At 40.9% G+C, this 23,913-nt stretch overlaps 1 protein-coding gene across 5 annotated transcripts in view; it reads right to left on the reverse strand.

Moving 5' to 3' along the window:
- Positions 1-23,913, reverse strand: part of ERG (ETS transcription factor ERG) — a 281,372-nt gene that overhangs the window by 8,490 nt on the left and 248,969 nt on the right. For 3 of the 5 annotated variants that reach the window (XM_002761421.6, XM_035283369.3, XM_002761422.6), the window contains 6 exons: positions 12,496-12,699; positions 11,568-11,648; positions 9,576-9,647; positions 1,781-1,849; positions 1,063-1,119; positions 398-445 (listed from right to left, as the gene is read on the reverse strand). In XM_002761421.6, coding sequence (XP_002761467.1) covers positions 398-445; positions 1,063-1,119; positions 1,781-1,849; positions 9,576-9,647; positions 11,568-11,648; positions 12,496-12,699 — 531 coding nt within the window. The remainder of the gene's footprint in view (positions 1-397; positions 446-1,062; positions 1,120-1,780; positions 1,850-9,575; positions 9,648-11,567; positions 11,649-12,495; positions 12,700-23,913) is intronic. The other 2 variants (XM_008986692.5, XM_035283371.3) reach the window with 1 other exon arrangement.

Here is a 23,913-nt window from a genome sequence, read left to right on the forward strand (position 1 = left end):
CATCTGTAAGCTAAGGAGACTCCGCAGAGCAGACCCTTCCCTCACAGCCCTCGGAAGGAACAAAGCCGCCACCATAACACTCTGATTTCAGACTTCCAGCCTCCAGAACTGGCGAGACAATAAATTATTGTTATTTAAGCCACCTCATCCCTGGTACTTTGTTACAGCAGCCACAGAACACTATTACAGCTTGGATTCAGTTATAATGTTCTTTGCTGAAGCTGAAATCTTAATTTATAACCCAACGCAATTTTCCATTAAGGTAAATAACTCGGTGAGACCTAAAACTAAAATTTGTTCAGTTGAAGGAATTTCTCACCAGGACTAATTTACTTTTCAAAACAGCCACTGTCAAAAAAGTAATTTTGTAAGCAGAAAATCATCAGCAGTTTCTCACCTGGATTTGCAAGGCGGCTACTTGTTGGTCCAAGAATCTGATAAGGATCTAGAGCAAAAAGAAACAAAGTCAAATTCTAGACATAGTTGTGACATAGGATGATGTGACTTCAGACATAATGCCTGACTCCATCGTGTTTTCAGATTTCACAGCTGGAAATTTCCCCCAACCTCAAATCACCTGCCTCCACCTTCTCTATGAGAGATGTCACATAGCATCTCAGATATTTTGCTAGGGGACTCCTAATTGGTGGCAGAGCTTGGATTCAACCCCAGGTTCCTGACACGTAGCCCAGGACTCACACCAACCAGTGATATAAAGAGGGCAAACATGTGCCAAGCCCCATCAGTCTAGGGCCGTCCAGGCTGTATTGTTCAGGCACAGAAAGTAAAGTTAAAAATAAAATCTATCGATCACAAAGAAGCAGTCTGTGTGCAGGTAGAATTCTTTTTCCATGATTATTGCATAGTTGTGGAAGTATTTTAGCACCATCTCAAGTCACCTCATAGGAGTAGGCTGATGATTTGGAGCCTATCTTATGTATGGAGCAGTCACAAAGAAGCAAAAAATCATGTTAATTTCCATTAAAAAGTAATGCATTTTAGAAATTCCCTGCTGAGCCTGAATCTTCTTTTATGGTTACCCAGATGGCCCCTGAAACATACCTAACTGAGGACGCTGGTCTTCAGTTTTGGGCACTGTGGAAGGAGATGGCTGAGCAGCTGAAAATCCAAAAATACAGAAGACAATGAGCTATAACTTAGATTTGGTCACTAGTCTTTGACGTTGTTATGTAATCACTCTATCAGTTAATTTGATTATTAACATAATAGTCTAACTCAGAAGCATCTCATGGTAAGGACAAACTTTCCTTTCTAATTAAACCAAATGTAAACATTGTAACAAAAAAAGAGGACATTTCCAATCATTTAAAGAATGAATATCCCCCACACTTTTTCCAAATATTAAAGAAAAAGAATTTGGGATGGCTTACCAAACAGATTGCAATAAATCACAGTCTAACATAAATACATAAAGGGAAACCACCAGACAAATCAAGTAAAGCCAGGGACACTTTCAAGCATGGCCAAGATTCAGGAAATCACCGATTATTTAATGTGTACTCAAACATCCCACAAAGCATGCATTTGTGAAGGCTGAAATACACTACACCATTCCTTCATTTTTGTTATGAAATTTGTGATGACCCAAATAGAAAGAGAATCACTGCAGTTAAAGGTAAATTGTACTCTGTTGTCAATGGAACAAACCCACTCCATGTTGCAAAATCACAGATTAACCACAGAAATTATTATTTACTCCATCAGCAGTCATCCACTGCCTGTGACATGAAACTCCGAGCCATGGGAACCAACATTGTACCTTTTGACTGGGGCGTAGGATGGCCGTGACCGGTCCAGGCTGATCTCCTGGGGGGCTCATACGGTAAATCTGTAAAGACAAATAAATTGACTAAAAGATCAATCATGTAATTTTTATATGAGACATTTTGAGTTTTTATTTGGTTTTGCATTGATTAGAATAAATGTGGTGCGAAAAAATCTGGTGATCCAAAGTAATATTCTACTAGATTTGAGTTTTGTTTACAAATTACAATTTCATATATTACAGTGGTCTAAAATTCTCACCCGTTTATCTGAAAACTCCCATTGACAGATTCTCCCAGAGCTTGCTCACTCTTCTAATTTTGTACAATCATAAGTCAAGACCCTATGAAAAGTTTTTTGCAATCTAGTTCATCCTGCTTCCACTGGGACTGAGCTACATCTGTCTCCTTATTATCTTCATGACTCATCCAAAACAGAGTCTACAACTTGGATGAACCAACCAATGTTTGTTTGAAGTCTGCCCCTAAATCCGTCAAACAACATTCAGCTTCTTTTCTTCTTGCTTCTCCTGGAAAATGATCGCTGCCTTATGTTTTTGTTTGCCAGTTGCCTCTCAGCCCACTCTCATTTTCCCTTTCTAAGCTCATCCATTTACATTAAATCAGTCTTATCTAGTGATTTCTGCAGGCAAGTGTCTTCCCCTTTCTTATTTTCTAAATAAATTTAGAATTTCTCTAACATGAACTGCATGAAATGAATTACAGGACTGAAATAATATTGCTCTCACAGCACATTAACGATGACCTTCTGAGCTTAAGTACATGCCAATCATTTCTTTGTATTTATAAAGTAATATATTTGTCCCACAAATCTTCACTCACTTTGCATATGCACATTTAATAACTATACCTCTGCATCCTCAGTGTGAGTTCTATTAATGATGATGGAAGCTCTAAGTCATTTCAAGTTTGTTTCAAAAACATATTCCAGAAACGTTATTATACATACTCTTACTAAGAGTGCATATCTAAGGCTATTTCTACATGCAATGTTAATATACAACTGTTTCAAAATTAAGTCTTCTTGGATTGATGGGTCTCAGTTCAATGTCATGTGTCATTTTGGGCCAAGTGAAGGCCATGGCCAGATATCTCAGCAGGCATTTGTTGCCAGACACCAGGAGACAGCTACAAAATTTCACTTGGAGTGTAGGGCCATGCAATTGTTTTTAAGCTTCTCTTTAAACAGATAATTTAACTTCGTTTAAAACTGGGAATTTGATGGGTCAATCTTCAAAGAGATTGGCTGTGTTGCAGAATAAGTGTCTCTTCCTATTTTCATATCCCAAAGAGAACAGAAATGACATGAAACGTGAAATTCAACACGAAATCTCCTTAATGTATTTGGTCTGTTTGGCTGAAAACATCTTTGCTACTAGTGTGGTCTGTGAAATCCTACCCTTCAGAGCTTTGGAGAACTAGATGATTTTCTTTTTAAACGCTGGTGTTACTCACTCCTCTTTCTCAGCTAGCATTTTTGCATTTTGGACCTAAAGCTTTTGCCACCCAGCTCCTCAGATTGTCACTTTTCTGGTGTTGGGGTTACACATAGGAATTAAATCTGCAGCATCTACCAATTTACAACTGAATTTCAACTTCAGTCTCTGGGAAAACTTTGCACATGGGGTTCTCAGTCAATTGCATTTTGTCAAAAAAAAAAATGGATAGCCAGAGTTTCAATTTGCAAATTTTCTCAGAAAGAACAATCTACTCACAAGGCAATCCTAGCAACATCTAGCCTAATTTGAGAGCAGAAAGGCACAGTAACTAAGCCTCTATTTACCAAATGAAAAAAGCAAGGTAATACGGAAATATGTTCTAGATCTCTGTTTCCCAAAGGGCGGTCTGTGGACCAGCAACATCAACAGTACCTGGAATGCAGAATCTTACCCCAGACCTACCACATCAGAATCAGCATTTTAACAAGTTCCCGGGTGACTCTGGTGCATAGTCAAGACTGAGCAACCTGCTCTAGACAATTGCTCTTTCCAGCAGATAATGATTTCAGAAATGCTATCTACAGTGCGCAAAGACAAATCAAAAAATGGTCGAAAGGGTTCAAATTGGGTTGCTTTTACCGATGACAGAAGCATGCTAATGGGACTAACAGAAAGCATCAGTAGGTGAGTCAGATACTACCTTAGACAGAAAATGATTGCCCATGAAATGTGACTGGGAAAAAAATGAATGCCAAACTACTACTCCCAAAATATTTTGAAACTCTTTATTCACAAAATCCTTCTTAGGTCTATAACCATATCCTATCCTCCCTTGAAAATAAGTTGAGACAGCACCAAACAGTCTACTTTTCAGCCGAGTATTTGAGGCGTTTATATGAACGATGATTAACGTGTTCATGGACATACTACCATGGAAGGTAAGTGGCTTTGGTTTTCTTCCCTGACATTCTGGTCCAATGCTTCCTTATCGGCTACCGATCACATGCTGTGGGCACTAAGTACCGCCCCTCCCTTGGAATATGACATTGGGTAACATTCAACTCAGGCTCGCTGACATGGGCGACAGCCAGGGGTGACTGCTTTGGCAGCTCCACCATCTCAAAGCCTCAGTAGTTCTTGGTGACTCTTGAAAAAATCTCTCCTCTGTGTATCTTTGCTAGGTGTGCTTTATTGATAATACGGCATCAGACTTCCAGTAAAAATACATTTTACGTTTAATTTTTGCTGATCATTTCAACACCCTCTCCATTTCTCTTTAATTTTGATCTTCAAGGTAATAAACTCGTATGTTGGCAGAACTGCCCATGTAAGGGAAGGTTGCTTTCTGGCACTGGTTCTGCTGTTTTATTGGTAAGAGACTGTGTTTAAAAACTGAGCTTTATAAAAGTCATTTCATAGGGATCTTGGGTGAACACGACGTATGTTACATCACAACAGTATAAAAAAACAGCATGAAGCTACAAAGAGGGAGCTCGGCTAGTGCTGAGCCCTGCACACCAGCAACTGTGTTGACTTCCTGGGAGCTGGGGTCAGCTTCTCATTCTGAATGAGACTCCTCCTCTACCATACCCTTCTGAAGGCATCAATAAATTAACACAACATTCTGGCTACCCTTTCCAGGAGGGCTAAGATCAGCCAAGTTTTACATTCTCCCTTCATCAAACTCACTGAGGAGGAACCCTCTAGCTCTTGCCCCCAACCCCTGCTACCAGCTTTATTTTTTAAAAGGCCAGAATGTGGACCATGGAAGAGGTCATCCTCATTCTGCAGGATCCACGCCATATCTGCAAAGCAACTCTGAAGGTTCCCTGGCTGGGCTGGATGGGAAAAGAAGCGATTTGTCTGCTCTTGAAATTAGATGCTACTATTCACAATAGCAAAGACTTGGAACCAACCCAAATGCCTATCAATGATAGACTGGATACAGAAAATGCGGCACATATACACCATGGAATACTATGCAGCCATAAAAAAAGGATGAGTTCATGTCCTTTGCAGGGACATGGATGAAGCTGGAAACCATCATTCTCAGCAAACTAACAAAAGAACAGAAAACCAAACACTACATGTTCTCACTCATAAGTGGGAGTTGAACAATGAGAACGTATGGGCACAGGGAGGGGAACATCACACACTGGGTCTGTTGGGGGGTGGGAGGCTAGGGGAGGGATAGCATTAGGAGAAATACAGAATGCAGATGATGGGTTAATGGGTGCAGCACACCATCATGGCACATGTATACCTATGTAACAAAGCTGCACGTTCTGCACATGTACCCCAGAACTTCAAGTATAATAATAAGAAAGAAATTACATGCAAAGGGGGAAGACAAATTAGGAAAACTAAGAACTGCTGCTGAGAATCAATCTATAAATGTCTGTTAAATGAAAACAATTTTTTGAGTCAATCTTAACATAATTAAGTTGCTCTCTCTTGCTTTCCTCCAGATCGTCTTAAAATTCTATATCAAAGGCAAGGAGATTTGGAGACATTTTGCATTCCCTTCTTGCCTAGGTTTGCAGATCTCTGTGGTTATATAAGAACTAGGGGGAAGCAAAGAACGCAGTTTTAGCCATTTGCTAAGATATAGGCTTTACATAGCACCTACTGAGGGGTGCTGTGAAGTAGCTGTATTGTCTCGCTATGCCTAGCTGTGCTGATAAGCACTAAGCAGTGAGCTCCAACAGAGGAATAGTTTAAGATTCCAAGAAACCCCTGAAGAGCAGCAACTTCAAAGTAGAAGCGAAGGCTGCGTTTGCAGTCTTAACTCTCTAATCCTTTGATAACACCCCAGATACATATCATAACATATGGGTTGTCATGGGGATGGAAGCGGAAAGGATGGGGTTGTAGAACATCCCTGGGATAGAACTGAGCTTTTGCATGACCTGCTCCGAGAGGGCAGGCAGAGCGGTGCACTGTGTAGTTAATAGGGGCTTGCAAGATTCTGTGAATCAGGTCTGTCTCTGTTTTTGCCACTGTTTCCCCTGAGACCTCAAAGGCCTATGGCTCCAAAAGAAGTGGATTCAGGAAAAAAGATGGGTGTTTGCTGACAAGGTACAGAAAGGGACTCTGGTCGTAGGAACTGCAACAACATGAGAAACATGTGAAACATCATAAAACAATGATCATGAACCCACAGCATGTAAAATGATGTGCCTGTGGGCTGACACCTTACGAGAGTAGAGAAGACACTGTCTCGATGCTAATTCAACGAAGGGATGATGAAAGAAGGTACATCTTGAATCAGGAAAATGCCACATATGGTCCCCTGTGAGGTGCAGGGAGAGTGAAATGACACAGCAGAGGTGAGACTGACCTGTCAGGGAAGTAGTCAGGGGGCTCTGGCATAAATGATCCATTTGGGAAGGTGGGCCATGAACAGAAGAAAAGGCAGATTGGGGCAGTAACCCAGGGATGGGTGACTCACGGCGGGAAGGAAAGGAGAGGAGGGTGGTGAGGAAGCGCTGGGAAGGAGGACAGGCAGGACGGCACATACGTGTAGAAAGCGGGTAGAATGCTGTCTAATTCAACCAGCAAACCTTGAACAAACACTACTGTCCCTTCTGTCAGGGACTTTGTAATGAAACAGCCACCATGCAGAGGAGAGACAGATTCTGGTCTAAGTAGAGTTGTTACCCAGGAGCCTGGCTTGCCTCATGGTCAGCACAACAATGCTGACCAGAGTTTGGTTCCCTCGGATGTGGGATTAGACAAAGGATATGGAAATGAAGAGCACGACATGGCAAACCAAGAGTGGAGGAAACAGGAATTTGGATCTGTGTCCCCAAGGACCTTCAAAGAAACAGTCAACAATGACCTTTCTGAAAGCAGTCAGATACCCACTGACCACAGGGATATCGTCAGATTCCCAGGGACCTCCCTCTGCGACTCGTGTGCCTCTGAAAGATAGTGACGCAGACTCTTCCCCCTCAGCCACCACAACATTCACTCTCCAGTTGCAGGTGCACTGCTTTTATCTCCACAGGACCAGTCCTTTAAGGTTAATTGCTCAGCAATGGATGACCCAAGGTATAGAACTAGCTCTTATCTCCAAGGTCAAGTCCCTGAATAGAGCCTGCAGTAAATAGTCCTCTGGCTTGTTCACTCTGCTTTAAATCTTTACAGGTCAGATACCAATATTTGTCTCACTTCTCTTAATCACAGTAGCAGTAGTCAAAACAGGTTATTTCAGGTACAAACTGAGTCTCAAAAATGTATTTGGCTAGTAGTGGAGATGTGGAAGCATGCTTTCCCCCAGGTCATGCTCAAATCATGGGGCCATGGCACCATCAGAGAAGCATGGGAGGTGTCTGAGTTTGCCACCCTTGCCTTCCCTGGACTGGGCAGAGAGGGAGTCCCAACCAACACCCTCACAGCCACACTCTTCTCCATCCACCTGGATGGACCACTCCTTCCAATTCCACTATATCCTAAAATGTGAAAACAAAGCAGCTCCAGGACCCACTGTCTTATCCAGGTAGCATCCATCAGTCAGCTCGCTTATCTGACAGACAGGTTGTGCCAATGGATTTGGCCAGTGTTGTGATCTTTTAACACAATTTCTAACACCAGCTCACAACCCTGGCTTTGTAACTCAGTCAGAGGCATGTATGAGATGTCTTAACATAAACAAATACAAAATTAAAAAGCAAAAGACATTTTTAAACCCCAGCCAAATGTTTTGGAGATAGTTTTTATTTCTTTAAGTATAAATGGAAATATTTTTTAAATGCTCACAGAATTACAAAATCCCTACAGCTTGAGTAAAATGTGAATTTCTATTTTCCATTTGCAATACATGTGGTAGATTTCTTTAGGACCAGTCTAGTAGACTCTAGGTACTGGGTCTCGCCCATGTTTCAATGGCCTGTGAGATCTCTTACATGACAGAGGTGACTCACTAACTCTTAGTACCTCTTAGCTAAGCCTTTCTGTCCTGCTTTCCAGGAGCAAGAGAGAAAACTTTTTCTCTGAGGTTAGAGAAGAGAATATTGCCATCCTGAAGTCACTAGGCAGTAATAGGGCAGTGACAGGATTTGAACAGCCTGAGAAGCTTTCTCATTCATTCTCTTTAGCTCACTAGGTCCCCAGTATTTCTCATTAGAATGAAAGAGTAGTCACCAAGGCTAGATCTTAAACCAGTTCAAACTGAGACTTGCATGTGCTGGATATGTGATAGATGTGGAAGAGGAGTAGCCTGAGTTTAACATGAATTCTGGAAGCACGTATGAATTTGGAGAAACCATCCCACCACCTTAAACATGATGTCATCAGCTATGAGGCTGGCACAGTGATACCTAGCTCACAAGGCTACTGTCAGTCCCAGGGAGGGGACAGATGCTTAAGGCATGCAATACCCTTTTGTGAAATGCCCTCTCTCCCTGTTCATTATTTGCCTGGCAAACAGCTAATTCCCCTCTGCCATGTGGCCATTCCTCTGGAAAGCATCTTTATGCCTTTCATTGGGGATTGGGTTCCTCCCTGCTCCTGCTCCTCCCACCTCTATTGCTAGAAGTGGTGCCTCTACCATAAAATCTACCACATGAGGGAAAACATTTACGTGTACATGTCTCTCTCTCTGGTTCTAGGTCACGCTACTGAAACATCTAGAACTTGAGGCAAAATATTTCGGCTTGTTCACCACCATACCCTCTGTGGCTAGGACCGAGGAGGCACTCAGCAAATGAACAAGCTGGGCTGAATGAAGAAGGGAACTGTCTGAAGACAGGAAGCTTACTGAAGCCTGGTTCGTCTCTATATTCCCAGAATCTAACGTCACGCTTGGCACTGATGGGTACTTGACAGATGTTTATTTTTACATGATTGGCATGTAAATTAATTACCTAATTAAATTATCTGGAAGACAGGCAGTGAGACTCAGATGTAAACACTATCAATTGCATGCTTCTGCCCTGCAAGACTTCTCGTGCCATACAGAGAATTGGTCCCTATGAATCTGGGAGTGTCCTTGTTTTGTGCTCTTCCCCTGAGGAGGGATGGATCCTTCCATTAGTTCAAAAGTGGACGTATTCCTAACTGCCAGGCATCCAGGATGCCTTCTTTGCCCATCTGTCTTTCTGAAGAGCTAGTTAAAGGGCTAATCTGCTCTGTATTCCTTTAGTATGGTCTTTGAATGAAATTGCTTGAGTGGATTTAGTCTCCAAATCAACAGAGGCAGAATAAGACTGTCTGGGACTGGCGTCAGATCCGGGATCAGCTCTGTGTGTCGCGTGACTTAGGGCACGGATCACAGCAGGACATCTGGGAGGTCTCTCAATGAAGAGATCACACAGGGGTGTTTTCGTACCTGGCCTAGTTGTAAGTCTTTGCGTAGCTTCAGGATATACTGAAGTATTTGGAAAAATAAAAGCTGCACCCCCTGCAGACAAAAGGAAAGACAAACATGTGAAGGTCTTTTGTTGTGGCTGTCGATCTCAACATCAGCGCCAAATCTACTTTGCCCTGTGACAAGAAAGGGAGGAGCCCTCCTCAAACCTGCCTTAACAGAGCTCCGGAGAAATGGACAGGTACACACATCAGATTCTCAAGATGGATATGAACTTGGAGCCTTGACGCACTCCTGTGCCCCATTTGCTATAAAGTGTTTTGTGTTCTGAGTTTACGACTTGTTGAGGAAACTCCATCTGTGCCCCTGCAACCCCACTTCCCGCTGGGCAATCTCATTTTATTAAAAAAATTATATGATGCACATTTGATTTTTCAAATTGTATACAAAACCGTAATATATTTTACAGAGCTCCTGGAAAGTAGTGCCAAGAAATTCTAAGTATGTAGTCTAAGAGTACATGGATTTTATTAATAATTAATCAATCCACATCTCTATTCAAATGTGTCTTCCCTTTCTCTCTTTTGACCAACACTCATGTTGATAGCTGAGAAGATTCCCTTTTCACAGTTCAGTCCATTTGGAAATTGCTGTCCTGTTGATTGGTTGCTTCTGTGTTTTACAATAGCAAAATTAAATAGCTTTTTTGAAACTTTCACTCCATGGTTAAAGAATTCCTAAATAAATATGAACTTATCAGAAAATGTGCAAGCTCAAAGGTGTTTCCTAAGAAGGGGAAGTCACTTCCTCTGCGTTACCTACTATTTCTGGCACAAGGTCATTCATAGGCTGATGTGTGCAACCAAAATGATTGAAAAAGTGTACTACCAACTCAAAACAGGATTTTTGAAGCTTCAGATTAAAAAGACAATGATTTGAATACAGAAGACCATGATAAATGAGCACTTTCACTGTAATACTTAAACTGGGACTCATTCACATTATCTATTTTAAAATAAAATAGTAAATATTGGGAAAATGTATTTCCATGTAAGAGCTGACCATGAGTTAACTGGCTGACTTGCAAGGGGCTATCTGAGACTTCCTGGCACTTCTGGTCTCCATCCCTAGCCTGGGTGGTTGTGGAGGGTCCCTGCAGCTGACCGAGTGGGGTGAGCAGCTGGTGGCCATGCTTCCGGAACTCTCTTCATCAGGAAGGAGCAGATGGATGTGAACCAGGACCACTTTCATCCACAGAAAACCCAGCCTCTACTGTGAGCGGGAGGCAAGGGAGGAAGGTTAGCCAGGATGAGGTAAGGTGTTAAACCCTATTTAGGCTCAGGCAAAATAAATACAGAAGTAGGTCAAATGTAGAGTCAATGAATGGTTAGAGTAGAAAGCAGGCATTTGGTTAGTGACTAATTTCACATTCTCAAAAATTATAGCAGAGTTTCCCTCTGAACAAAAGCTCTCACAATGTTACAGAGATTCCCTCCTTCTGCCTTTTGCAGACATACAAATTCTGTAGGAAAACAAATCAAATAGCCTAAAAGTTTATTGGAAAGGAAAAATAAAACTCAAACTTATCCTAGAAAATATTTATTTAGGAATAAAAAGGAAAAGAAATTAAAGGAGGCTGCTAAGGGCCCTTTTATATCAAACATGCTTTCATTGTCTACAGAGTCAGCACAGCGAATATATTGGGATTAACAGAAGAAGATTGTACTCTGGCAAATGTGAGCTACAGTTATGGCTGAAGGCAAATTCTACACGTCTCCTGGTTAAAAGGAACCCTTTGATAATCAAAGGGTGGGTGCACGGGAAGTCCTCAGAAAATCAAAGAGCTTCACCTTCCTTTAGGCTGTGGAAACTCCTAAGTATTGGAAAGTGTCCTGAATCATCTACCTGTGTTCTGTCTTCCTGACATGCACTGACTGGTTTCCCACGAAAGCATGCAACCTGTACGCAAGACCCTGTGCTCTTCCTGGGAGGCAGGGGTGGGGCCAGTATTACCTGTGTTTCTAGCATGCATTAACCGTGGAGAGTTTTGTAAGGCTTTATCAACATCATCTGAAGTCAAATGTGGAAGAGGAGCTACAAAACAAAACAAAATCGACATCAAAATGAAAAAAAAGAGAGAGAATTACCTTTCTTATTAAAAAAAATAAAAGAAAGAAAGAAAACCATTCCCCACTCCCACCCTAACATCATGGGCAGGAAATATAACTATTTCCATCAACCTCCTACTTGTTAGCATGTTAAAACCTACATGGGGGCCCATCTTTAATTCAGGGAAGAAGTGGTTGGGATGCCAGGCAAAGCAATGGAGGAGAATTTACTCCACCTCACTGTCTGTCACACTACTCCCTTCTAAACATGCTGGACATTGTAGAAATTAAAGCATGCAGCAAACGTTCTGGACTCATGCCAACATGCCATCACATTCTGTCAGGTTAAGCCCAATCACATGATACAAAGTGAAAACTTCCCTTGTTCTGTGTTCAGGTTAGAATACGAAGTGGGGCTTGGTGTAGGTTTAAGGAGAATAAACCCCCTGATTCCTACTAAAAAGGAGCCTTTCCTTAATGTTTCTACTTCAAGTTGGGTTATCATGGAGACTAACTCATGTGTGACCAGTTAATGCTTCCTTTCCTTCTGACATTCCATCTTCTTGGTGGCAAGACCCTGGAGGAGGCAGCTGAGTGCAGAGGTGACTTTCTGGCTGCTCCTGAGAGCGCTGACTACTTCTCACCAGCTGATGCGGCCAGGGTGTTGTACCCCTAAATGATTGCATACCAAACCTGTGGTTCCCTCCGATCCCCAATGGGAACTGGTGGAGGGAAGGAAGATGCTGTCGACACACCTGTTTGAACCCTCTGACGCTCAGGTCATAAGACCCATAGCCACAGCCATCTATCCTTGGAGGAAAGGGGCAGCTTACTCTCTCTGAGGTAGTGAAGGTGTGAGAGAAGAATGTCGGCGTTGTAGCTGGGGGTGAGCCTCTGGAAGTCATCCTTGGTCATCTTGCACAGTTCCTTCCCGTCGATGTTCTGGAACAACAAGATGTTGACATCTGGGAGGCCGTATTCCTTCACCGCCCACTCCAGCCACTGCCGCACATGGTCTGTACTCCATAGTGTAGGGTCTGAAAGGGGTGGAAACAAACTCAGTCAATTCCTGAAGCCAGGCCTCTGCATCTGGGCAGCTCCCCATCCAGAAGGGATTTCCCACTGGCTGCCTTCCGTAAGCACAGCCTCCAGCCAGCCTCCCTGGCTACCCAGAAGAGCATCTGGGGGGGAAAGACGAAGGCTGCCTCACATCCATAGATCATTGTCTTTCGAGTGAATAGTTCTGGAATCCCGGGATCGTTCACATCACCCACCCTCTCTGTTGCTCAGACAATCTCAAGTTTCCTGTAGGCATGAGATTTTTAAAATTCTTTTTTCTCATGCACATCCATTTTTATTTATTCATTTGAAAAAGAATAAGAGTAGACTTCCTTTCTTTAAAAAACTACTGATACATTTATATGGAAATAAGAGTTACCAACACATGTCGGGAAGGTGCTAATTACAGACCACCACAACAGCAAAAATACTAATAACAGTATGTATGCAAAATACTGAAAAATACCGATCACAGAACTGGAAATGAAATATAGATACACCAAGACTCTAGCCCCTCCTGTGAGCCAGTGTTCCTCACAGAGAGCTGTCAGTTCCAGACTTTTCCTACAGAGTGTTTGGTTTTGCAATTAACCAGCACCTGCAGGAGTGGGGTTGGTGAGTGGTTTTTGCATTCTGCAGCTGGCCACTGAGCACAAATACCCTACAGGATGCAGGCCAGGTCGTCACACTCCACTGCCACCTATGGGACAGGGAGGGCAGGGCCCTGGGGAGAAGGAGCAGGTGATTTCCAACAGAAACGCCAGCCGGGACATCCGTGGTAAACACCCTCGGTGGTAGGGTCTTCAGAATGTGTGCTAAATGGGGCAGCTGCTCCCTTGGGCCCTACACCCTGAGACACCTGGACAGAGAGCTGGAGCCTGAGTTTTAATACCAACATTTCTCCACTTTCTGGACCTTGCTGTGGGCAGCTGCTTCTCTGCTTTCTGTGTCTGTCCCATCCGTAAACCAAGAGCATTGATCTCAGTTCCCTGGACAAGCCCTTGGGGGTCAGGCAAGCCAGGATGTTCCAATCCTCTTGAATGAAAGTCAGCTGTCACTTTATAGCTAATACTTTCACATCCTTGTTTGGTCCCACTAATATTTGAGGCTACTCAAGAATGGAGCATGCAGTATGCTATTGAAATACACTTTTAGGTTTACAAAGATAAACCACAATAATAGTGAGAAACAGCCAGCCAGTTATACATCCAAAGTTCTCTTACTCTCCCTCCTTCCCCACCTCCTTCCTTCCTTTCTCTCCCCCTTTCTTCCCTCCAGCTTCATAGAAGAAAGAAATTATTGTAGGTCCAGTAGAATCTACCCATCCCCATTCCATTCTCCTACTGCAAATACCGATCCTGAGGTTAGCAGTTACTGGTTATAAGTAACCACTATCCTGAAGATAGTACATGTATCATTCCTATACATATTTTAATATTTTTACCATTTAAACTACATATATTGTTTTGTGTTTTTAAAGTTAACATAAATGATATCTGATTCACTATCAGCACTCAATGTTATAATTTCAAGATGTAGCCAAGTTAATTCACAAAGATAAACTCAATCATTAAGCAGCTCTTGGGCCTCCCCCAGTCCCAATCTATATATTTATTTATAAATAAATATATAAATTGGTCCCCTGTCCATCTCCCTGAATACGCATGAAGCAGCCCTCATTGGTCCGCAGCCTGGGGTCCTTGTTGGAATCACTTGTGGAGACTGAAAAACTAGTGATGCCTGGTCTCCCCAGGGAGAGTCTGTTTGAATTAGGCTGGAGGGCAGTTGGGCATCACAGTTGATAAGAGCTCCCCCAGGTGACCAGAACACGCAGCCAAGGTTCACACCACCTGCTCTGGGCCTCACTACTCCAAGGGTGGTCCTCCAATCTGGCAGCATCAGCGTCACCTGGGAGCTGATTAGAAATGCTGACTCTCAGGCCCCACCCAGACCCGTGGAACTGGCATCTACATTTTCTCATAAAACTTGGGGACACACTGACCTAGGCTGAGTACCCAGATGTGGGATTTCTGGATTACAGGGCACATCCATCTTCAACCAGACCAGCTAGCATTAGATGTCTACCAATATTAAAACACCCGCATTCTCACTTAAAAATCAGTGCACAGAAACCGGAAACTAAAGAGAACGCTGGTTTTGCTGCAGAGAGAATATCAACAAACTCCAAGGGTGGCCGTGACAGAAAAGTGTACATATTTCTTTGCCATCAAACAATCAAACGCTTGAAAACATGTTGTTAGCCTGTGAAAACTGTAGATGTGGAAAGTCAATGTCATGCAGTTAACTGAAGTTCAGATGACTCTTTGTCATTGGGTGAGAATTTGGCTTTCAGGATAAAATGTTTCTTTTTTTGTGACATGTCAGAATTCCTCTTTCTACAAAAATGGATCACACCGAAGCCTTAGGACAAGTTCTTTTTATCTCGGGTTCTGTGCAGAGGATGATTTGCTCAGCCCTCACAGAGAGAAAACCCGCCTTCCACCATCCTACCCAAGTCATTCCCTGTAAGTTCCATCCTTTGATGTTACCCAAAACCGCCTTTTTGTTTTCTTTTAACAACATGGGAGGACTTGTTTTTTTTTTTCTTTTAATGTAACAACTGTACTTCCTAGAAATAAGTCCATTCTGGGAATAGACTTTCTTCTCTTGATGGTGGAACCGGATGTTCTCAAAATGATACATAAACAATTTGCCTGAAAGCCACTACGTTCATTTTTAAATGGGGAAAGGAGACGTCTAATCTCACTGAAATTCCTTGATGTGCCCCTTAATTGGTTTCACTCATCAAGCCAAGGGCTATCATGGCCCAATCAGTTTTCCTTTGAGGGAATCAGGTGCAAAACCTCAGAAACCAAGTCCTCAACCTGTATTGTAGTTATCTCTACAAATCTCACTCTGAGTCAGTACAAGACTCTTCTGGAGTTCTGCTGATAGAGCATAAATCACCACAACCTTTGTGATGAACAACACAACAATACATCTCAAATGTCTTCAAATGGGTGCAGATTCCCTGGCTTAAAAGTTCCATTTCTAGAAATTTACCCTAAGGAAATAATGCAGGATGTGCGCAATGATTTATTGTCAAGGATGTTCTTTGTAGTGTTGTTTATAATAGCAAAACATTGGAAACACCCTAAATGTCCAGCAAAAGAAAACTCGCTTTGTAATATATTTAGGAATGTTCCTGTGATATTTAGAGACTGAAAATTACACTGTTGAAATATATTTATGGGTGTAAGAAAGTGTTCAAAGTATATTAAATTTTAAAATTTCAAAATAGTATTGCAATATCACTGTATTTTGCAAAGATCTATAAATATCTGCAGAGAAAGAAATTCAGAGGGTGATACAGAAAAATGTGCACTGTTGTCTTGGAGGGAAAGGAGGTGGGAAATTTCAGATTTTTCATTTTTGCTACTCTATATCTTCTCATTTTTCTATAATAAATATGAAATCCTTGGGTTAACATTATTTATAAAAAATGTACTCTCTGTTTTTTAAATCAAAACATGGTCTTACAAAAGACCATAAGACTAAATATATATACATATATATACTTCACATATATATATGTATATAAATATATACGTATATATTTTATATATACTATATATATATACGTATATATTTTATATATATTTTATATATATTTTATATATATTTTATATATACGTATATATATATATACCACAGATACATATGTGAAAGTATTAATACTTTCTAAAATATTTTATAAAAAGTATTTTTAAAAGTATAAAAAATAAAAAAACAAAAATAAAAGTTAATAAAAATGAAACTACTTTATAAAAAGCATTTTATAAAAAGTATAAAAATAAGACTACTAAAATATTTTATAAAAATATTTTTATAAAATAAAATATATAATATATATAAGATATTTACTCATATATACTATATATATATATACTACTTACATATTATATATGTGAAAGTATTTGTATAAAATGCCTTTCAAGAGTATAAAGCATTAGTTTCAGTTTTTTTTACATCTTGTTAATATGGATTGCTTTATTTGAAAAGGGAAAAATTACATGAAATCAGAACACTCCCATATCCTTTTAGGATTTGATCTCCACAGGTCTGCCCTAGAAATTTATAAGCAAACAATAGTAAAAACAAAAAGTAGCCACTTGGTAGAAGAAATGAGGGCATTCCTTTTCTCCTGTGCACGGGCACCACTGTCCTGGACCCACTGAATAGAGGACAGTTTGCAGGGGAAAAGCCCAGATTCCTCAGCATGAAGCACACAGACCTCTGTTCCATGGGTCCCACTGCCTTCATGGCTGTCACTCCCAACCATTCCTCCTACACCCTACATTTCCTGAGCCAACGCCCCCTGCCTGTGCCACATGCCACCCACAGCGTGAAGGACTAGTGCCTTCTTGTGCCCTCACCTACACTCACCACCTCCTCTTGGCATCTGTCCTCGATCCTCTCACAGAGGAAACACTTAATGAATTTCTGGACAGAGAAGTGATAACAAGACTGAAGACCTAGTCTCTGCCCACACTGAACTCTGCCTCGGCTACCTTGGCCAGGCATGGATGCTGCAGCGATCGATGATGGTTTTTAGAGCTGAGGTCGGTGCACTGGATCCAGGTTGCCACGTTTTGGCCCTAACTCACCTTGTAACTCCATGGAGAGCCCCCGTAGTCTCTTTACTCTCCTCCACAGCCCATGATATCTCAGCAAGCTTGATGGCGTCTGTCACACCAGGAATCATAGAAAGGGGCTCGCGAGGTCCTATGAGATTCAGCAGGCCTATCTTCCTTTTTCCTTGACCCGAACCACACATGTGTAGGAGGAAGGGGAGGGGACTACAGTGTGAGCCCGCAGAAGCATCACCTTTGCCTATGTTTCGGTACAGCCTCTGCCCTGGGTAGGAACACCTCTTGCCTCCAGGTAGCAGCGCGATCAGAACCTGTCATTTAATATTACAACTGGACCTCATTTTTCTCATCTATAAAACAATGTGAAGAATTTCAGGACCTGAGAAATGACTCAAAATAGGATAAGAACTAAGACAGATTTAATGCAAGTAAAAGTCATTAAGCATTATGCATATAGTCATATGCACCAGTACTACAGAGATTCCAAAGTGGCCAAGACCAAGAGGGACACTAAGGATCCACTGAGCGAGAGGCGGTGACCACAGCCACAAAGCAGAATTAAGACTCCGTGATCCAAGCAGGAAGCAGAAGTGCAGAGAGGCAGCACCAACCGGGAAAAATGGGAAAGGCTTACCAGGAGAATGAGCTTGGATTAACAGCAAGGATTTTTGACATTAGTAGAGAGAAGCTATTTTGTTCAGGGGAACCACTTATCCCGGCCTCATCCTACATGGGCATGAAATATCTGACATGTTTAAGGAAAAGGAATAAATTTGGTGTGGCTGCAGTGGAGGATTTCAGAGAGAGCACAGCAACATGTGAAGATGGGGATGAAAGTTGGGCTCAGATCAACAAGACCCTTGAGTATCTTGCTAACAAGGTTGGATTTTCATATCTAGAGATTTCAGAGTAACTGAAAATTTCTGATAAATTTTTAAAAATCTTAAATAATACCAACCCAGAAAACTTGGTGATGAAAATAAAAGGCTTTATTGGGAACCCAAATACCCACATTTAGATTCTTATTCAACCATTTATTAGAGGTAAATGTCAACCTCCCTGGAATTTGTTTTATATTTTTCTGTGGGTAATTAAATGAAATGTTAGGGAAATAGAAAATAAATGAGATAATGGATGTGAAAGCACTTTGCCAACGATAACATATTGCAGAAAAAGAATGCATCCACACACTGGATTTTGCATTGCAAACTCTGCTAAAATGGAGAGAACAAAATCTATTATCACAGGGGCAGCCTCTTCCTTAAGGCACAAAAGTCCAATTTATCATTTTATTTTAAGAAACTTTTGGAGGTGCTTCTGTCAGATGAATCCTGAGCCACTGAAGATAAGTTGTTCGTTTGCAGCCTTCCATTCCAATTGTTTTGAAAACATCTGTATCATCATTCTACATTTCATGGACACCAAAATGGTAAACGGTCACGGCTCAGGCTGAATGGAAGAAGCCGTCACCCTCTGATGCCTCTTATTTGTAACTTCAGTTACACGGTTATTATGAAATCTACTTCAGTAAATTGGAATTTAAAAAATAAATAAAAGCAAACTGTTACACATAGAGTTCTGGAGTTGTACTATCAATGTACTCTGTATGTGGAGTGGGAGTTGGGGGATAAGCAGTGGGTGGGAGGAAGGCTGACATTTAAAAAAATATTTCCATGAAACAGGATTCTGACCTAGTAGAGTTCCACTGTTGCCAGGAAAATACTGAGTAGATATTCAAATCAGGCGAAGGGGTACTGCTTTGCCAAAGACATACTGTGCCTTTGTGAAGCAAAATGCCTCACACAGACAAACATCCCATTTCAGAGGCCCCTTTAGAGAAACGAACAGAAGTAAGATTACATAAAAGCCAAATTGGTAATAATATAAGTTCTGCATGTCATTTTTCTTGAATAATATCAATGTAAAATATTGGCTTCCCAATAGAAAAAAATTACTCTGGGTTATGAAAAAGCAACAAGTAAAAAATAAAATGTACCTCTAAGCCATATCACAAGCCTAGTGAGGTCTTTGTTGATAAAGCCAGGTCCCGGGCAAGTCGGCCAATCTGCTGTCCAGGGCACTCACAAGGCAGAAAGAATAAGATGTAGCATCTTGCCTCCTCAGGAGGACAGAAGTTATATTTATAAAGCAGGCCCAACAGAGAGAACTGGCTTAAATTTGAGCAATGCTTCACTCCACCATAAATGGAAATTTGATCTCAAATAAAGTACCTACCTCAAGGCTGTTTTGGAGCCTTTTAAATTTCTACCTTATATAGAGAGTTCATTTATTGTTTTGGTGATTTCTAATTTTATTGCACTTTGGCCAGTGAATAGAGTCTATATGAAATAACTTCTTATTTTTATTATTATTTTTTCGAGCCGCAGTCTCACTCTGTCGCCCAGGCTGGAATGCAGTGGCATGATCTCAGCCCACTGCAACTTCCATCTTCCTTGTTCAAGCGGTTCTCCTGCCTCAGCCTCCTGAGTAGCTGGGATTACAGGCGCCCGCCACCATGCCCAGCTATTTTTTGTATTTTTAGTAGAGATGGGGTTTCACTATATTGTCCAGGCTGGTCTTGAACTCCTGACCTCAGGTGATCCACCCACCTTGGCCTCCCAAAGTGCAGGGATTACAGGCGTGAGACACGATGCCCAGCCGAAATTAACTTTGGTGCATGGTTAGTTTTTATAAATGTTCCTTAATTGCTTAAGAAATGCATATTGTCTAATTTGGGAGTACAGAGTTCTAGAAAAAAAACCTTGGGAATGTATATTTAATTTTAATGTCACTGACCTATCAACTACAAGAAACACAAATTAAAATATCTCACTAAAGTGGATTTGACTATTTCTTTTTGCAGTTCATTACATATTTCAAGGCTATGTTATTTGGTACATATAAGTTTATCATTAGAATATATTTTTCATGAATTTAACCTCTTTTCATTATGTAATGATGCTTAGTTATCTCCAGTCATGCTTTCTGCCTGAAAGTATATTTTGTCTGCTTTGTATTTCTATTTTTGTCAGCTTTTTAAAAATTCTGCTTTGATTAGTATATCTTCTTCTGTCAGCTCTCAATCTTTTTGCAAGATGTTTTTGTAAACAATCCATAACTGACTGTGGAGTATTTTTTAGTCTAGTCTATCATTCTGTCTTTAATGGCAAATTTGGTCTACCTACACTTATTATTACCAATCTATCTGATTTTAACCATCCTATTTTGTGCTATATGTCAAACTTTCTTTGTCCATTAATTATTTCTTCTTTCCTACTGTCTAATCAGATTGATCTACTTTTCTTCATTCCTTTTTTTTTCTTTGTTTCTGTATTGCTTTGACTGTTTGACATTCTAATTTTCTTTCTTGTTAATCTTTAAACAAACTCTAAGTTTAATCGCCAAATTTATCCTTTTCCCAAATAATGCAAGTAATTTAGAAAGCATATAGTTGAATCATCCATCTCTGATTTTACATGACAATGTTGCCTCATTTTTTTTTGCTCCGCCAAATTTTCTACTCTCTGCTTAGGAGGCTGTAGTTGTCATTTTACAGCCATTTCTTTCTAGATCTACCCTCACCTTAATCACTTTCATTGCTCTCATTTCCTTCCTGTATCTCACTCCCTCCTTCTAGGATCCATTTTTTAAATTAAATATTGTGTTATTTTATGAAGTAAGGTTCATTTAGTAACAAACTCTCTTTTTGACTCCTTCTTTATGTTCTTCCCTAATATTTAAGAAAGTCTATTTATTTTATACCTTTATCCAATACTTTATGTAAACTTCTTGCGGGTTTAAGCATACTCATTGTTTCTGTGAAATCTTGATCAGGAGAGGTTCTTTCTTCAGCTGTATTGTGTAGTTTGGGGTGGCAGAGTCATCTTTAGCAGGTCTTTACCTGCAGGAATTCTGTCCAGCATAGCTTGAAGACACGCCTCTCCATCAAGATTTCGTATGTACTTCTGCCAGGTTTCCCAGATTATCACTAGCCTGTGACCATTTTTCTGTATTAATTTCTCAGTCTGAGAGTTGCTGGCACCCACTGTTGTGTGTTTGGGGTGGGGACTCGGGTAACAACAGGCTTGGTTCCAACTCCCTGCCTTGTGCAAGCCCAAGGCCTCATTCCTTGCCCCTAGTTGACCTTTAAAACCCAAATCTCTGCACTATAGCCACCTAGGACAACCAGGTGCCGACATAAGAATGTGATGCTCTATTCTCACTTTTCTCCTTATTTTAGTCCCTAAGAAGTTCATCGACTTTCTTCCCAGTTCGGCTGTGCATTTAAAAGGATAGTGAACTCTATACAGCAATTCTAGCTGTTTTGCAAAAAGAATGTTATTTAGGTTCTTTTATAATAACTTCTCTATTTTACTAGAACCAAGAGTCCTCTCTGCATACTTTTTACCTGTTTACTTTGAATAGTTTTCATTTTTAATGCAGCCAACATCCTAACTCATGCTACGCTTTACTTCATTTATTAATCAATTGCCAAAAATTACTTATATGAATTGTATAACCCTCTATGAAAGAGCCATAAACAGTAAGAAAGAGTGCCTGTCTTCAACTCGCTTGAGAATCTACAATTCTGTATATTTTGTTTAAAAATACATGACTAAATTATTTTCGCTGGGCTCTAAACACAGCTTTGTCATTCTGACACACCAATTTATTTCTCTGGATGAAACCATTCTCAACTAATTATCTTGTTTTCGGATAATGGCCTTTATTTTTCTTTGTTTTCTTTTGTTTTTGTTGCCTCCCATTAGTTATTCCATGACAGCATTGCATATGCTCATCATGTTTCAGAAATGCAATGACTTGTTCCATTTAAAGGTTTCTCCCTGCCTGGGTTTTGTTTCTTTGTCGTCTCTTTAAATGTTGTTATCGCCGGAGTTTCATCCTTGGTCTACACCTCTCCTCTCTCTCCATAGATATCTTTGGCGTTCTTATTTGCTCTCATGTTTGAACAACAACATGCATGCTGTATTATTTTCCTAGAGCTGCTGTAACAAGATGGAGGACTTAAAAACAACAAAAATTTATTGTCTCATAGTTCTGGAGATTTGAAGTTTGAAATTGAGGTATCAGCAAGGCCCTGCTCCCCCAGAGACTGTGGATAAAATCCTTGTTTGCCTCTTCCAGCTTTGGTGCTGTCCAGCAGTGGAATGTTCCATTGCTTGCAGCTGCAAATGTCCAACCTCTGCCTGTCTTCACATGGCGTTCTCCCTCTGTGTTTCCGTATCATCTTCCCTCTGTGTGCATTAGCATTTCTATTGTAGTGAGTTGTGTTATTTAGCTGTTTGGGCATAGCACGAATTTAAACAGAAGATTAAGGACGCATGTCTCATCATATTGACAGAGTGAAAGAGTCCCTCGGGTGTGTTCAGGGATGTAGCAAAGAAAGAAGACACATGTCATTTCACCAGTGGGTTCTTATTAGGCCTGAGAATAGGCTCTGGTCTCAGCCAATTGTGCAAGTGTCCCTGGGAAAATCATTTCACCTCTCTCAGTCTTGGTTCTCTCATGTTTAAAGGAAGATTTAGACCACCAAATTTCACCTTTTCATAAATTTCCAAGTCTCTCCTTTTTGTAAGGATAGCAGTCATCTTAAGAGGCTCACCCTAATGACCTCATCTTAACTTGAAAAAAATCTCTATTTCCAAATTGACCTTATTCCAAATAAATAAGGTCACACTCTAAGAAACTGGGGGTTAGGACTTCAGCATATCTTGTGAAGGAGGCACAATTTAACCTGTAACAGACCAGTGTCTGCCAGTCTATAGCTTGAGTCCCCAGGGAGCTCTTGTAAATGCCAGACCCAAATCTAAAGAGAAGAGCTGCACTTTTTTTGAGATATTACTTTATCCCAGGTACTGCTTAACCATGTTACACATATTGCTATGTTTAATCCACATAGCACCACATGAGGTAGGCATTATTATCATGCAATTTTGGGGGTGAAAAACCTGAGAAACAGCAAGATTAAGTGACTTCCCAGATCCCAGTTAGTACATGGCAAGGTTTAGAACTCATGGCAGAGTTTAAACTCAAATGCTGTGACTCCATATAAAGGACTTTCCATCCTGAGCTCCAGGCCCACCACGTTGCCTGGCAGGTGTCCCAGAAGCATCTCAAACACAGGGTGAACCAAACTGAAGTCACCTATTTTGAACATTTTTTGGGTGTATTCATTAACACCTACCCAGCTGCTCATGCTAAATCTAAGCTGTCTTCAATTCCATTCTTCTCTTTGACTTTCAAGAAAAACAGATAACATCATTAGCACTGCAGAAAAGCAAAAGTTAGCCCTGGGCAACACAGTAGATTATTTTGCAAAATTCCCTCTCCACCTCCTTTATTTACTTAAGTCTCCTTTGAAAAGGCTGTTGCAGAATGTCTACAACAATTTAACAAACATATTCTCTCATCCCATTCCTTGTGTTACTTCCCTAATTATTTCTGTCAGGGCAGCAGAGGAACTCAGACTCTGGAGTCAGAAAGAACTGGGTTAGAATCCCAGCTCTTCAAATGATTGTG

Source organism: Callithrix jacchus, chromosome 21 (assembly GCF_049354715.1).
Source record: "Callithrix jacchus isolate 240 chromosome 21, calJac240_pri, whole genome shotgun sequence".
NCBI lineage: Eukaryota > Metazoa > Chordata > Mammalia > Primates > Cebidae > Callithrix > Callithrix jacchus.